The sequence below is a fragment of the Patagioenas fasciata genome, chromosome 1, assembly GCF_037038585.1.
Source record: "Patagioenas fasciata isolate bPatFas1 chromosome 1, bPatFas1.hap1, whole genome shotgun sequence".
Classification (NCBI taxonomy): Eukaryota; Metazoa; Chordata; class Aves; order Columbiformes; family Columbidae; genus Patagioenas; species Patagioenas fasciata.
In genome coordinates, this window is record NC_092520.1 from 58,936,694 (window position 1) to 58,953,629 (window position 16,936).

At 38.5% G+C, this 16,936-nt stretch overlaps 1 protein-coding gene across 4 annotated transcripts; it reads left to right on the forward strand.

Annotated features, from left to right (window-relative positions):
- The first annotated feature begins 69 nt into the window (after positions 1–69).
- On the forward strand, positions 70–16,731 carry BIVM (basic, immunoglobulin-like variable motif containing). 4 transcript variants are annotated; one of them, XM_065829678.2, is made up of 11 exons: positions 70–206; positions 1,548–2,152; positions 3,663–3,789; positions 4,699–4,794; positions 4,904–5,008; positions 6,898–6,992; positions 8,275–8,407; positions 10,591–10,662; positions 11,493–11,576; positions 14,225–14,321; positions 15,231–16,731. In XM_065829678.2, exons 2-11 carry the CDS (start codon positions 1,663–1,665, stop codon positions 15,519–15,521), a joined length of 1,590 nt encoding a protein of 529 aa, XP_065685750.2. In that variant the 5' UTR covers positions 70–206; positions 1,548–1,662; the 3' UTR covers positions 15,522–16,731. The 4 variants fall into 4 exon arrangements, with proteins under 4 accessions (XP_065685750.2, XP_065685751.2, XP_071663302.1 ...); XM_065829679.2 differs by having other exon boundaries at positions 126–526; XM_065829680.2 differs by lacking the exon at positions 70–206 and adding an exon at positions 574–592.
- The last annotated feature ends 205 nt before the right edge of the window (positions 16,732–16,936 follow it).

Consider the following 16,936-nt stretch of genomic DNA (forward strand, 5'->3'; position numbering starts at 1 on the left):
GCCGCCGCCAGGCCGCCCCGCGCCTCCCCCCCTGCCGGCCGCGAGAGTTGGTGCCGGCCGGCGGCACTGAGGAAGCGGGGGGCGGTGGGGGCGCAGGTGAGCCCACGGCGCGGCACCCTCCCCCCGCGCGCCGTGTCTGCTTCCGGCGCGGTGGCGTCCCCGCTCCGCCGCGGCCGGGGGAGGCGACGCAGGCGGGCGCCGCGCAGGTAACGGATCGGGAGCGCGGGCCGAGCCGCCGCCATTCCCTTCTGCCCCCACTGCTGGCTGCCCCCGCACCGCCGGCCTTCGCAGGCGCTGTGGGAGAGAACAGGCCCGCCCTCCCGCCGAGCCGCAGGCCTTTCTCGCAACCCGAGGCTGTTCACTCTGGAAGCAACTGTCGGCGGCGCGGGGGGCGGACCCACGGAGCCGCGCCAAGGTCTCGATTGGCGGTGCCTCAGCCCTCCCGCCCCTCCCCGGTGCTGGGCCCCGGTGTCCCGCACCCCGTGGGCAGTTGGGCGGGTTCCCGAGTGGGTGAATCCACACGGAGGTGAGGAGAGCAGGTTGTTCCGGGGCTGGGCGCCGCTGGGCTGTGTTCATTGCCAGCAGCTGCGGAGTACGTGCGTGTGTTTTGCTATTGCCTTGTAACCTTTCAAGTAGAGCCCTGCTTGTGTTTGGTCTCAAGACGCGCTCTGGCAGAGACACGCGCTGTTGGTTTGTGTTCCGTGACCAGAAGTCGGTGTCGCAGGATTCTGCTCTTCAGTGAAACTCCTGCCTCCGGCGTGCCAGGTTTCCCATCTGCTGTGTGTGTCTTCACACCACAGACGTGCAAGCTGCTGAAATGATGGATAATGAGTACTGTCAATTTGCTTTTTTTTTTTTTTTTTTAAAAAAAAAAATCACTAAAAGCAAGCCAGCCTTCTAAGTTTGTTTTTGGTAATTCTTAGCAACTATAAACAAAATCTGATGCTTTGCTTTCTCACATCTTGAAGAATTGGAGGCGCATAAAAATAAAAGGGAACGCTTAACAGCCGTGTGAGGACAGGAGTGGAACAGATTGAGGGTAGTAGTGTCAGTTTACAGTCAACAGAGGTAATAGTTACTGTAATTTTTTGTAAGCTTGAACTTAACTTTCAGCAAACATGCAGGATTCTTCAGAATGAAGTGATTTTAGGTTACTGTCTCTCTGATTTATTAATTTGCATGAATTAGTTTGTGCTCCACATATGCAAAGTGTTGTGACTATAATAGAAGTAGTCAACCACAGTTATGTAAATGTAGGAAAGTTTTTGGTTTAGTTTTGTTTTTCTTTTTACTCCTGTATTGCTTCACAAGTGTAATCACTCATGTTGTATTCACTGTCATTACCACTATCATGTGGTATCACTATGGTGTATGGTGTGGGCACCTCACACCTCTTAAGTACGTCTAGAATTCTACAAAGACACGGTGTGTGTTGTGATGTATCTGTAAAGGTATTTCAGCTTTTATTGTATATGAGTTCATAGATAAGCTTTGTGTATATTTTATATTGATTGAGACACTTGTACTAACTTGTCATTTTCTTTCAGGTACCTTATCAATAGCTTGCAGAGACAATGGAGGCAATGATGCAAACTCTGTTGTAATTAAAACATAAAGAAAAAAATATTCTTAGCTGTACCATACTCTTTTCAGTATCATTCAATGCCTACCATTTCAGAAGATGAAAAGGAGAATGGTTCTGGAAATAATGGGAACACTGAAAACAAACCTGGGAAAGCATCCCCAGAAGCTTCTCTTCATGATCCCTTGAAGCCATACTGCACGTCAGACGCCTCCACTGCATCCTTGGTGTCCAGGGGAGATGGGCATTATCCATGGGGATGTCCTGTGACTCATACACGAGAGAAATTTTATACCATCTGCTCAGACTATGCTTTTTTAAACAGAGTACCATCTATTTGTAAAAGCCCAAGTGCTTCAGTTAGTGCCTGTCTGTCAGGCAGTGCTGCCTTAAATGCTGGAAATAACACACCTGGCTTACTTGGCATTCAAACTGGTGCTTCAGAAATAATCTACAGGGAAGATACTGACTTGGAAAGCTTGCCTGGTGATCTTGGGAAGCTTCCCTTGGCATGGGAAATTGACAAATCAGAGTTCAATGGCGTGACCACAAATCTGAAGAACAAAGCAGGTGAGGTGGTGAAGATTTTATGTTGTGATATGAAAAGGTGTTATGTTTACAGCTTCATTGTGAAGGGGGCTGGTCAGCACAGGTATCTCTTGAGGAATTGCTATAGAAGAGCCTGTATGTCATTTCAAACAATTTGCTCATCGGGGAAGGAGAGGATGAGGTAGGAGGAGTAGAAATCAAGTGTAGCTGCTGGGGAAGTAGCTCTAAAACAAGGTTGGCCTTTGCTTAATTGTCTATGGGTTTTTTTTGGGGTATTGCTTGTGGTGGCTTTTGGTTAGAGTTTGTTTTCTTTTTTTTTCTTGGGTTTTTGGGGTGTTTTCTGTTTTGTAGAGCGTAACACATTGTGCAGTGATTACTATTACATGTTAAGTACAGGTTTGTCACTTGCAGAGATGTTTCAAGGTACTACAGAGATGTATTTTGAAATTAAAGACATGGTTTACTTACGACGTGTAAATGAAATAATTACAGTTATTTAGGAAAGCAGTTGTTTTCTGTAGTGAAAACGTATGTATTTTGATTTGATATATGTATACAATGTTAGGGAGCCCATTTCTTCAAAACTGACTTCTTTGCTGTTTCCTATGTTTTTTTCTCTGCCTGGTCACAAATTGCAACTGTGAATCAGGCACTTACATATGCGTTTGTGTTTTGTGTGGTGGGCTTTTTTGGTGTGTGTGGTGTGTTTTTTTTTTTTTTTCTTTCCCCCGTAATCCCTGTTCTTTTCTACAGCTGGCTGTAGCTGTTTTCCTTAATGGGTTGCCTAGCTAGTCAAGTTCCTGTTTTGTCTACTAGGCTGAAACCAGTTTAGCAAAACTTAAATACAGTTAGGAAGTTGCCATTGCCTTTTTATGTGTACATGTAGTGTCTTTAAGAAATAAATGATAATATTTTACAGGATGATAAATTTTGCTAAAATATATGTGGTATATTTCATTTGGATATGATGGCTTTAAAATGGAACAGAAATATTCCTGCTTTAGCCTGTGGCTCAACACTTTTAATTTTCTACCATCTCAGTGGCTTACAAAAAGGAAAAGACCTCACGAGTATATTATTCTCACTGGATTTGCATTTAAGTTTTCATCAGGAAGTGTATCTGGTTACAGGACTTGGCTGTGAAAAACAAGTGCTTCATTATATCTCCTTGTGCATTTAATGTTAGGAGATGGGAAGTCCATGAGACCTGAGAGTCTATTTTTGGGATGGATGATTTAACGCATTAGAATAATGAGATTTACTGCTCTATCTGAACAGTTGGGCAGGTCACCATTAATTCTATTCAGAAAAACAAGATGTTGTTTACAGAGCTAATGACAGCCTTACAAACGTGTTGACAATCTCGACTATGCATCTGAAATTTTTCATTCAATTAATGTTTAGTCCAAGTTTGGACATACTGACACAACCAGTGTCTCTGTTGAGGTTCATGCTGTAAGTAAAAATATTTAAGAAGATAGATACAAAAGGTAAACTAGGTATTCATTTGTTTCTGAAATCTGTTTTGCAGGCAACATGAAGAAGCAAGTGACAAAGAAAAAATCCCTAGACAAAAAAAGCAAACAATACAGGGAGTGTTCTCAGCGTTCTGCTCTTGAAGATGTGAAGGAGAGGAAAGTGTTGGACCTTCGGAGATGGTACTATTTATGAATTTTATTTAAGATTATCACCATGCAGTTTGTTGGTAATCAGTCTTGCTGGTTATTTGATTTCAAACTTCTTAGGAATGTCTTAATGCTTCTCTTTCAATTAGAAATGGAGATATGTTAAACACGTAAACTAAATCTCATACTTTCTACAAGAAGAATGAGAGCTTTCCTCCCATTTTTTTAAATAGTAAAAACATTTTTCTTTCTAAAAATTTTTTTCTCTTAGTAATGGGGATTCATTACTAAAAAACCCCAAGTTCATTAGCATGGTCAAGCAAAAAGTAACCTTAAACATGGTACTGATACGTGTTATTCCTGATTTTTCTTTTGACAAGGAAATACTTGATCAGAATTTGTCAGTTCTATACAAAATATATCAAATGAATATAGTTCACTAAATTAACTTAGTTTAATGAATCGATCTGGTTCTTACTGTATATCTGTGACATCAGAAAATTAGTTAGCTTAAAGAATCTGCAACCTGGAATGACATTCATTAGTAAAGTGATAGAGATGCAACTTACTACAAGTTCATGTGTTAGAAGAGAGTGGATCAAACTGTACATTATGTTAGTACAGAACTATTTTTTCCTACAGGATCTCTTGTACAGAACTCCCATGGGGCTGTTACAAATTTGACTGATTTATATGAAATAGGGCGGTGGTATCTGGCAAACTTAAAGAAATTGTTAACGTATTTGCTCTTTTTTTTATTGTTGTTGTTAAGAATGTACTATTCTTTCTTTCTTCTTTTTTTTTTTTTTAATACCGGCAAAGTAAAAACATTTAATATAACATGGCACTTCAATGGCATGACACACAGAAAAGTAGTTCAGGTTGCTCCTCTTATTAAATCAAGAATTCTTTCTAATGTGTTTGGGGTCTTGTTTGGTTTAGGTATTGTGTTAGTCGACCTCAATACAAGACTTCCTGTGGAATTTCATCCTTAGTGTCTTGCTGGAACTTCTTATATAGTACACTGGGAGCTGGAAGGTAAGTCACACACAGACCACTTTGCCTCTAGAGAGTCCAAAATATATTGCTAATCACTTCATAAAACAACTTCTTTTTGTTTTTTTGTTTTGTTTGTTTTTTGTTTTAGTTTACCACCTATTACTCAAGAAGAAGCTTTGCATATACTGGGCTTTCAGCCCCCATTTGAGGAGATTAGGTTTGGTCCCTTCACTGGAAATACAACTTTAATGAGGTATGTCTGGTGCTTTTGATGTGGCTTGATTGTTAATGTATGCAAAAATAACATAAAGCTAAAAGACAGAACCTTTATAGTAATAGTTCATTTATTTAGAAAAAAAAAAAGTGACTGACGTGAGTTAATCCTCTTAAGCTTTAGAATAATGAAGCATACCTGGGTATTCTGACAGTGTCCGAAGAAACCTTTCCAAGAGTTTTTTGTGCTAGCTGTTTTAGTATAGTGCAATGTGGCTACACAGATCAGGTGAACATGAAATTCTGTTGGATTTTTGGTTCAGTTTGTGTAATGGTTGTATAATAGTCTAATGAATCCAGTCTCCTGGTTAGGAAATTTTTTCTTCACCCTCATTTTCCTGTTTTTGAAAATGCACATTGAATGCTTGCTAATGTCACTGAAACAGCCTGAAAAGGTGATTGATATACTGGTAGATTTATGTAAAACTTAAATTAAGAATTAAAAATGACATAGTGAGTGCTGCACCTTTGCTGCGATGGAACTGTTCAGGAAGAAGCGGGGGGGGGAGGCGGGGGGGTGGAAAAAGAAGATATGGGACTGGAGTCACAGAAGACTTGGACTTTCAAATTCTGTTTCACTTCTGCTCTGCTGTTTCCTGATCTTGATGAGTTGGGCCTAAAATCTTTGTCCTTATTTTCTTGTGTTATTAAACTCATAAATAATTTTAGGATTAAATGGGGGCAGGAGCATATCGTACTTGAGTGCTGAGCATCTAGGCAGGGCTTTGGTGTGTTACCTTCTGTGAGATTCCAAAATTTTGCAGTGTTCTTGCCTGTTTCATGGTTTGCATTTGATATATTTAGTATTTTTGAAGGCAATATATAAGGTTTGGCGCAGAACATGGGTGCTGGATTTGAAAATGTGGCAGCAGTCTGTACTTTCATGGTAGCATAATGGCTAGATCATTGCAGAGTGTTACAAAAACTTCCTTCTCTGCCTTGGGAGACTTGGATGCAGATTTTGGATCTCTATAGGAGTATGTCAGAGTATAGCAACCCTCAGAGACTAAACTGATAAAATGTTCTGTCTCTTTATGTCATTAGTCTATGCAGATAAAAGTTAAACTTGGAATTCTTCTTCCTTTTTCCCTGTGAGTGCTTTAAGTGCTGCAGAAAAATTACCCTTAATAGGTGGTGTTCTTTTTTTTCTGTGTGTGTGTGTGTTTGTTTGTTTCTGCCTGGTTAAATTATTTTTAAGTACTTGGCAGACTGGGAAACAGGAGGGCTGAGAGCCAACACCATCACCCAATGTAGCTTTGTGATTGAGATATCATCTTCAGAGATGTGAATGTGCATCTTCTAATGTGGAAAAAATATTTGAGGAAAAGTCGTCTTTGCAGACCTGTCCTCACGCCCTGCTGCTGTGAGGTGCTGCAGTATGGGACTCTTGTAATGCCTTGACATTGTGAAGCTCATGTGATAGAAGCCCAACATGATTTGCAGAAAGTCTCACTTGAAGGGTCCTGCCTTCTGGTGTCTTAGAAGATTCCCTTGGTGTAGCTTACAAATTGTGGTTGAAGCTTGACACTTCAGAATTTGAGTGTATTTTGAAAAACTGAGTAACTGAAAATTAGAAGTGACTGGATGGAGCACAATAGGAACTTTTCACATCCAGTCCTTTGTTTATTATGGATATATGTTTGGTCTGAAAAAGCAAAGTGAAGAAAAAGCCTTTGTATATTTATTTGTCTCTCTAGGATATGCTAAGTTTTGTTTGCGTGATGGTCCTCTGCAATCTATATATCAATGTGGTAGGTACTTAGTAGCACACTGAGACTTTTTTCCTAAACTGTCAAGCAGGGGAAAAGTGAGAGAAAATTGCATTTAATAACTCTTGAGTTACTACAATCTCTAAGCTTATTGTTTCAGATGGTTTAGACAAATAAACGATCACTTCCATATCAAGGGATGCTCGTATGTTCTGTATAAACCTCATGGGAAGAACAAGACAGCTGGAGAAACTGGTATGTAGCTAATCCTAAAGCATTCACCTTACAGTATATAAGCTGAAAAATCCTGCAATATGTAGCATTTGACTGGACAAATTCTTCAAGTGGTATTTCCAGTTTGAGATAAACAATCAAATAATGCCAAGTTGCCTGATATTTCTGGTTTTACTCTTTCTCTAATTTTGCTAAAACTTAAATTTTTAGTTTTATTTTGATAAAATATATTCTGTGCTCTGAATTCTGCTATCACAGAACTAGAATTTTAAGGTATCTAAGAGGACACTGCCCTTCCAGTTCTGTGTTGGTGTCCTGGAAGAGGTGTTTGCTGTAATACATTGGGGGAAAAACACATTTTTATTTTAGCATATTAGAAATCTATGTTGCATAAAAACTTAGAATGTACAGCATGAAAATATTAATATCTTTACTAAATGTTTTATACTTTTAAAAATTTATTTTTTTGAAGCTAGTGAACTCATCAATTCTGCTTGACTTCAACAGCTGTCTCTAAAAGTTAGGTGATTATTCTAAATTGGTTTATGAAGCTGCATTTTTATGTCTACTTTTGAGTGTGTTACCTAAAGAAAAATTATACTTTGATACATGGTTTATTAGCCTTTGATATAGTCTGGGTAATTATCTTCTAACGGGAGAGTTTTTAAAAGGATAAAAGGATGCTGAAAAGTTTTGGGAGAGATTGTTGAAGGGAAAATCTTTGGTGTTTTTGTTCTTGATATCCCATTTGAGAATTTTGTCATTTTTCAGTGCCTTTTCTAGTCTTTTCCTGAAACTGAGCACTGCAGTCACATTACAAAATACTGTATGCCCAAGAGTGGGAGGTGTTCCTGAGATGGGAAGCTCCAAGAAGCTCATGATATCAATAAGTTTGAAAGCTTTCAGAGGTTTCAGCAGTATCATTGATGTGTGCTACATTTGACTTGGAGCAGTGGGACTGCCTTGTGTTGCAGTGTGTATTTCCTAGGTTAAGAGATGCTTCTTTTTTTTTGCCTTTTTTTTTTCTTTTTTTTTTTCTTCCCCAGAGCAAATAACATTTAATAAGACTTTATCTAGATACAATGCATACTTTATACTGCGTTTTCCTAGTACAGACTGTGTGGCAGATTTTAATTTTCTTGCACCAGGCAGGAAATTAAATACTAAGAAGTTTGAAATCAAAACTCTATTTTGTGCATGCCTGTCAGGTCATGTCCTCTTATTTTAAAAAGCAGTGTAACTATTTTATATTATCAAACAGGATCCAAAGCACTCTGGGCTGTAACCTCATCTTTCTTTGTAGCTGCAGGGGCACTTGCAAAACTAACACGTGGACTGAAAGATGAAACAATGGCCTACATCTACCATTGCCAAAACCATTATTTTTGCCCAATTGGATTTGAAGCAACCCCCGTAAAAGCTAGTAAAGCCTATAGGTAAGATACTGTGTTTATGCTTATTTTAGTGAAGGAAACATAAAGAAAAATTTACTGGAAGTTAATAACCATTTTTCTCCCGAAATACCATTTCAGTGTATGTTGTAAAAACATTTATGTCTGAACTAGCAAAACACTACTGTGTAATTTGAAAGGACTTAAACACAACTAAGCAAACTAGATTGAAAGAATGTAAACAGAAAACTGTGAATTGTAGGAAGAAATTGTTTAAAGACATTGTAGCCATATATAGAGAAGGTAGTTATTTACTTGAAGGACAAGTGAAGGTAACAAGCCTGAAAAATAAAACTAAATGGGCTGAGAAATCCCAGGTATTTTTTAAGAAAAAAAAAAAGAAAAGCCAGCTAATTATGGGGGGAGTCTGTTTCCAGAGAGCTTGGGAGAAACAAAAGAAGTGTGTCTGTGTGCATTGGCGTTTTTCTTCATAAACTATAAGCAAAAGACCTACAGTTATATTAATCCATTACGATGTGGATGTGAGAAAATCTGCATTTTCAGAAACCCATGTTTGTGTACAGTGAGAACAGGGGATGTGTAGGTATTGCAGGATGGTAGTTATATACTTTTTTGCAGTGTTGACTAATGATAAACTGCAACTACTGGAGTGTAGGACTTTAAAAAAGTAAAGATATCTGAGTAATTTGTTACCAAGAATTGTCGAGGGGCTAGAGGAGAGAGAACCTCTGGACTACCACAGTATGTTTGGAATGCTGGAGCACTTCTCAAGAATCAGGAGAAAAGTTAATGTGCCAGTTGTTTTAGAATAAAACTACAGTTACCTGAATAATTTCAGATTTGTCAGGGTGACATTACTCATGATAAGATAATGGAATAGTTGATACAGGTGTCAATTTAATGTAGGTTTTAAAAGCGGATAATAGCATTGATATTAATACGGAGTTTAGGGAAAGTCTTGTAATAAAACCACAAATTTTAAATTTGAAAAATTTTGTAATCTTGAGGCAATGTGTGTTAGCTTTTGTAAGGCCTTTACCTTTATGCTGAGAGTAGTTTGTTTTACCTCCTTCACAGGATCATATTAAATTAAACTGTTTTTCCTCTCTCAAAGTATTAATAGTTGCAAACACAGTATGTATTGGAGGTTTCTGTTGGACTTTCTCAAGGTTCAACTGTTGGTCAGTATTTGTTTGTATTATCATTGAGCATAAGAAGACAATTCCTGACAAAATTAGCAGATACCAATAGGAGGGTAAACAATGAAAAGAGTAGGTCACTGGTGTAAGGTGAGCCTCAGTCTTGCACTTCTCTTCCCAAGCAGTCTACCTTCGGCTGTGTTGAAGATGTAGAGTCACATTAAGCAATGGAGGGTTCTAGCTCTGTTTTAGAGTTCAAAATGGTAATTGTTTGGAGGGAATAAAGCATAACATCTGGATCTCGTTTGTTCCCAGTGTGAGTCTGACCGTAGCGTTAATGAAAGCTTTTAGTATATGAACAAAAGAATACAGAAGGTGTTTTAAGATTGCATTGACTGATATGCCAGGTGAGTGATAAGGGTGTGGAAAATATACCCCAAATAGAAGTCCAACACATCAGGCTGCTTAAGTTTACCAGAAGGTTCATGGCTTACTTACTTGATAAGTTACTAAGAGTCTGCACTGGAAGAGCAAAGTGGAAAAAAAAAGTTGACTAGATGAAAAATGCAGTTTGAGAAATAATACCGTCCAATGTGTGGAAACTTAATATGCCTTATATCTAGTTTGAATTTATATTGTTTAGTAATGAGCAAGAACAACAATGTAAATACTTTACCCATGGTTGAAATGGATTATATTTCTAAGTCAGTATCAGATTTTCTTCCTAACAACAAATCTCTTCTAACAATCTAACATGAAGTAATGAGTTCAAGGAGCTTTTGTAGCCTTATTGTAGGCTGGAGGCCAGACCAGAAGAGCACCCTGTTCTCTTCATATCTTTTAATAAATTACTGGGAAAAAATATGCTTAGGTTCCAGAAGCACTATCAGTAGATTCTGCAGCAGTTCTTGTTTACCTGTTTTTGCATTCTAGTTACAAAGGCAAGCTTTTTGTAAAAGATGAATCTAAGAAACGTAGTAAGTTCCGAAAGAAATGGGTAGATAGGTTGCTAGGCTAAGTTTAGCAGGCAGTTCTTAGGTCACCCACAGACTTCCTGTATGATCTTAGGTTGCTGGATTTGGACTCGGGAGACCTGGGTCCAGTTCCCAGTTCAACCACAGACTTCCAGTGTGACTTTAGGTAAGTCAATCTATCCTGTGTCTTGGTTTCCCATCTGTACAATGATGGCATACATTGTTATTTTACAGGGAATTATAACTAAACAAATTATAGCAAGCAGTAAGACCTTATGCTGTCTAATTCCCTAGGCAGAAAAATCTCAGTTTTCGTTACAGTTGAAACTGAAGTACTTTTTCATAGGATAATTAAACACAGGAAGTCATAGAACAGTCCTCCATATCTCATCATTCTGCCCTGATGACAGTCACAAATTTTCCCTGACAAAGTTACTGCAGGTTTTGAATTTCTTGGAAGCTGCTTACAAACCTGAGCTAGTATTGGTTAAGAGTTTTGTTTTTCCTATGTGATAATGGGTGCTTAGGAGTTGTTTTATGCAGGTTACAGCTGTCTGTAACCGTGATCAGCTGAGGTATAACTTAAAAATAGTGTAAGGGACTCTTTCGTGACTGTGTGGGACATCACAGATGGGGAGGAAGATGTTTGTTCCACGTTTGTGTGGCTTTCCATGACTCTTATTTCCATTGTTATGTTTATATTTGGATCTTACAGTAAACTGCCTTTCATCCAAGTAATGCTGTCTTTCATGAAGATCTTTTTTTCCCAAATAATAAGTAATAGCTTGTATCTTGCTTCCAGGCCTTGTGATACAAAATGTTTCCCTGTATGCAATTGCAAACACTATTTATAGTGTAGGAGCTGTTTTCCAGTTTGGCTGAGGAGACAATTTTAAATGTTAGAAAATCCTAAAAAGAACAATGGAATGTTAATCTCTCTTTTTCTTTTTAGTATGCACAATAAATCTTACTAGGATTGTATCTTCTATTGAACAGAGGTCGTGTCTTGCAGCAAGAAGTAGAATATTGGATCTTAATTGGAGAGCCAAGCAGAAAACATCCAACAATACACTGTAAACGGTACGTTACTTAGTTAGGATATAAAACAGTATGTTTTCTTTCAAAACCATTTGTATTTCTTTACTAAGGGTCACCAACTGACTTTTTAGTTCTTTCGAATGAATATACTAATATATGCTAGGCTTGGATAGGTGTAATCATAGATGGGTAAAAAAGTGGCTGGATGACTGGGCCCAAAGAACTGTGGTGAACAGACTCAAATCCAGCTGGCAGCCAGTCACGAGTGGTGTTCCCCAGGGCTCAGAATTTGGGCCAGTTCTGTTTAATCTCTGTATCAGTGATTTGCATGAGGGGATTGAGTGCAGCCTCAGTAAGACTGCAGACAACACCAAGTTGGCTCGAGTGTTGATGTGCTGGAGAGTAGGAAGGCCATACAGAGGGATCTGGACCGGCTGGATTGTTGGGCTGAGGCCAGTTGTATGAGGTTCAACAAGGCCAAGTGCTGCACAGGTCCTGCACTTGGGTCATAACAACCCCAGGCAGCGCTACAGGCTTGGGGAAGAGTGGCTGGAAAGCTGCCCGGCAGAAAAGGACCTGAAGGTGTTGATTGACAGCAAGCTGAACATGAGCCAGCAGTGTGCGCAGGTGGTCAAGAAGGCCAACAGCATCCTGGCTTGTATCAGGAATTGTGTGACCAGCAGGACCAGGGAACAGATCATTTTCCCTGTAATCAGCACTGGTGAGGCCCCACCTTGAATCCAGTGTTCAGTTTTGGGTCCCTCACTGTAGGAAGGACATTGAGATGCTGGAGAGAGTTCAAAGAATGGCAGTGAAGTTGGTGAGGGGTCTGGAGCGCAAGTCTGATGAGGAGCAGCTGAGGGAACTGGGGCTGTTTAGCCTGGAGAAAAGGAGGCTGAGGGGAGACCTTATCACTGTCTACAGCTACCTGAAAGGAGGTTGTAGCACGGAGGGGGTTGGTCTCTTTTCCTGAGTTGCAAGTGATAGGACAAGACAAAATGCTTTCAAGTTGTGCCAGGGAAGGTTCAGATAGGATATTAGGAAAAAATTTGTTCACTAAAAGGGTTGTCAGGCATTGGAACAGGCTGCCCAGGGAAGTGGTTGCGTCACCATCCCTGGAGGTGTTTAGAAGACATATAGATGAGGTTCTCAGGGACATGGTTTAGTGGTGGACTTGGCGGTGTTAGGTAGCAGTTGGACTCAATTACCTTAAAGGTCTTTTCCAACTTAAATGATTCTGTGATTCTATGGTATAAAGTTGGTGTCCAAATTAGACCTACAGGCTAGGAGAGCTACAGGGCACTATGTAGAAATTTCATTTCTTAGTTATATTTGCTATGATAAATTAATAAAATAGTTTTCTGAGCTTTACTTTGCATGCTAGTTCATAATGCTTAATATTAATTTCTGAAATTATGGAACAGTACAAAAGAACAGTATTTCTTTATAAACTAATTCCATGGCCAAAGTTTTAGCAAATAGATTCTCTGCCACCTCCTGAGTTTATTATAGAGTGATTTTTCTTGATATATTAGGAAAAGACCTGGGGGGGAAATCGCACAACTTCTTTGTTCTTCTCTATTTTCTAATTATTTTGGAAAATTGTTTGAAAGTGCTTATCTGACAGTTTCATAGCCAGTCAGATCTATCCCAGTATGTTAAACTCAAAAGTTTTTTGTTGTTTGTTTTGTCAGTGGTGTGACTATGTCAGTAACTGTAAATAGCTGGATATTTTTGGCTAATGAGATTAAATGCAACAAAATAAAAATCACATTATGCATGCGGTTGCTGTGCTGAGAAATGGCATAGTATACATCCCACTGGCAGAGTTTTGTTCTGTGGTATATGGGCTACAAATGGCACAGGAAAAGATCTCTGGATATAGAATCCAAACCTTTGTAATACTATTTTTGATTGTAGAGACATTATTTTTCCTGTTACAGTCCCAATGGGAGGTATCACAAAGTTTTGTGCTTAAGATAGGAGGGCAAAAGTTGGGCTGGAAATGGATTTTCTAAACTTAGAGAGCGGCGTTAGAGAGAGGCAAGTGATTAAACATTAAAAGAACTGAAAAGGCAATATGTAGGCTTAAAGAGGTCTGGAGTATGGGGATATTGGTTTCACTGAGGCTAGAAGGAGCTATGAAACTCCGAAGAGGTGAGCGGATGGGGAATGACTGAATAGGTAGTTTATTGCAGAAGGGAATTAAACAGAATGGAGAAACGAGTTATGGTGAGACCTGTCTGATAAAGCTGGATTTACTGGGTGAGAAAAACAGACAAGGGTTCAAACAAATTAATGTAAAAGGGTAAGAGAGGATTAAATAAAGTAAAAAATAATTTTTCTCCTTGTTTAAACCACACTTTAGTTCTTCCTTTCACAAATTGATGAATTGGTATGGGTAAGCAATGCAACTAATGACTCGTGGTGCTCATATTTTGGAAACTGTTTCCCGAGAAGATGAATAATCACTGTGAATGCTTTGATTAAAAATGATGCTTTTATATCTATCTGGATATATCTAATACTGAGGGTTTTATATCTTTGCGCTTATATCTTTCGTATATCTTTAAATCACTGCTAAGAGTATTTAAAGCTGCAAATCTGTATTTGCATGTGTATGTACATGAGTCTTAGTGGTGCTGAGGTTTAATAAATACCAGCTGAGTAGTAATAATCTTATTCTGTAGGTGGGCAGATATTGTCACTGACCTAAACACCCAAAATCCAGAATATCTAGATATTCGACACCTAGAGAGAGGATTGCAGCATCGGAAGACAAAGAAGGTAAGGTAAACTTACTAAGATGGGAGGAAATTCACTGTAGACTTTTGGCAAACTTATTCATACTTCAGCAGTTTAAGATTACTTCACTAAAAGAAATTCGTTATGAGCTACTGTTGAAGACAAAAGTCAAATATGGGGGTACTTACATATCAGAGTCATTTATATTTGCTTGCAGGACAAGATAAAATACAGCCGTAGCCTGGCATACGCTAGGATGAACCAGGGTATCTGTGTATACAATATATTTGGTCACAGTATTTAATCTTGTTGGCTTAAAATATAGCTGTAGCAAGTATAGAAGTACTGTACAGATTACAGACGGATCCTTTTGGCGCGTGGCCTTCTAGCTACATGTAAGCAGGAAAGTACAGTCAAGTAGGATCAAATTTAAAAGAATGCCTGTGTCTCTGTTGCATGGACTTACTGCCAATTCACATAGCTTGCTTTCTTATAGACAGGGCTATGTCTTGTGGGTGGGGGATTGATTTTTCATTTGCAGATTGAAATTCTATGAGAAATAATAGGCTGAAGAGAATATTTCAAATGTGGAGACCCTATGAAAGAGTGTCAGCAAGCTGAGAAGATGCCAAAAGAGATAACTTGAGTGAAAGTGGCAGGAGAGTAAAAAAGACTGACAGAAAAGTTACACAAGCCATGAAAGATTAAAAGGATAACTTTAAAAGATGAGAAAGAAGGCAGTAATTGAATCTGGGAAACAATCAAAATGGACTGAGCAGAGTTGTTTGTTGCTATGATTTTGTGGAGGGTTTTTTGTTTGCTGATGTGTTGTTTTGTTTTTTTTTCTTTTTAACAAATTCTTTTACCTGCCAAGATGTTAATTTCAAATATTGATGTATGTTAGAAATGCGTCTGTGTGCATTTAACAAAGAACCTTTTTACTTTGATTAGGTTGGAGGAAATCTTCATTGCATCATTGCCTTCCAGAGACTTAACTGGCAAAGATTTGGTCCTTGGAATTTTCCACTTGGAAATGTTAGACAGGATAAACAATCCCAAACACAAGGACATGGAATTTCCAAATCTGAGAGTGAAGACAATATCTCTAAGAAACAACATGGACGACTGGGTCGATCTTTCAGTGCTGGCTTTCATCAAGAATCAACGTGGAAGAAATCTCATCTTCGTGAGAGGAGGAACAGTGGGTATCAAAGTTATAATGATTATGATGGGAATGATTAAAATTAACTTCAGAGAATGGAGTTGATATCTTAAAGTTAGTTTTAATCAAGACATATTAGGGGTTATTAGTCTTAGAATGCATATGAATAGAAATTATGGTATAAGATACAGCTTCGTAATTGTTAAATACAACTGATGATACGGTTGTAATGGATGAGATCTGTATAAATTCACAGAAAAGCACAGATTATTGTAGTTTTGCAATCAAAAGTATGACAGAAAAATCAATCATTTCTTCTGAAATAATTGTGCTGTGTCCAGATCCGTGAAAACAGAAAAGCAGATTGAAATTAGTCAAAGTAATAAACAGACTTCATTGAAAATACTTTGTATTCAAAAGCATGAACATTTATTACATGACTTTATAAAAAGGGTTATTCTTCAAATGATATAAGGATCAAGTAACCATTGCCTTCCTTTTTAACACTCCATTTTATGAAGGCTGCCCATATCCAGTGAAAATTAAAAAATCACATAGGTTAGAAAACCTCATCAGATTTCTGAAGTGAATGTACATTCCCCATTTAGTTCCCAGTAGACTTCTGTCAGATAATCATATTTTGTCAAGTAGATCTCAGTTACTTTTCCAGTAGCTAGATGACTGTTTTAGACTGAGAGGAACTGCCTGTGGCAGGGAAAGTTTGAGGACAGACCCTCTTTCTTGCTTTTGCTCTGTGGGTACAGTGGCTGAATTCTTATCCTGGAGCCTCTTGAGAGCACAGACTCGCTTAACACAAGCTTGTGAAATTTGGTATTAAAAAACTGCGTTTACCATTAACCAAATGAGCTAGCTGAACATTGTGTTCTGTTGGCAGTTCTTGTCCTTGTTCAGTCTTAAAACCTGTTGTCATTTTTTTCCTGCTCTTTTAATTTTGTATGAAGAGGATGCAAGTGCCGAAAACTGCTGGCAGCCCTAATGATATACCTCTCAGCCAGCAAACAATTAAAGCTTTTTCAGGTGTCCTTCTGCAGTCTCTTTCTTATTTTCACCCTCCTCCTCCAATTTGAAATTCATTCAGTTGTTTGCCCAAACACATCTCAACAGTTGTAGCTTTATGCATACAGACGTTAATTCATACTTGCTCAAGTATTAATTTTTTGACATTAAAAGATTTGTCATGGAATGCAGGGGTTTTGTAGGTTGCTGCTTTTGTTAACCAAAAATGGGAAACTTTTAGTCTTTTGTTCATTCAATAAAATTTGTTTTCTATTTTGTTGTTTGCTTTTCATTTGTCTTGGGAATGGTGACCTTATGTTTAGTGAAGGTTTTCAGGAAAGCAGGTAAACAAAGGATCAGATTTGCAAACTCTGCTTAGCAAAGTAATTCTGGAGGTAGGATCTCTTTGCTCATAAGCCTGTGGAGCTTTCATGACTTAACCTCTGATATTTAACTTCCCAAAGTGTACAGGCTGACA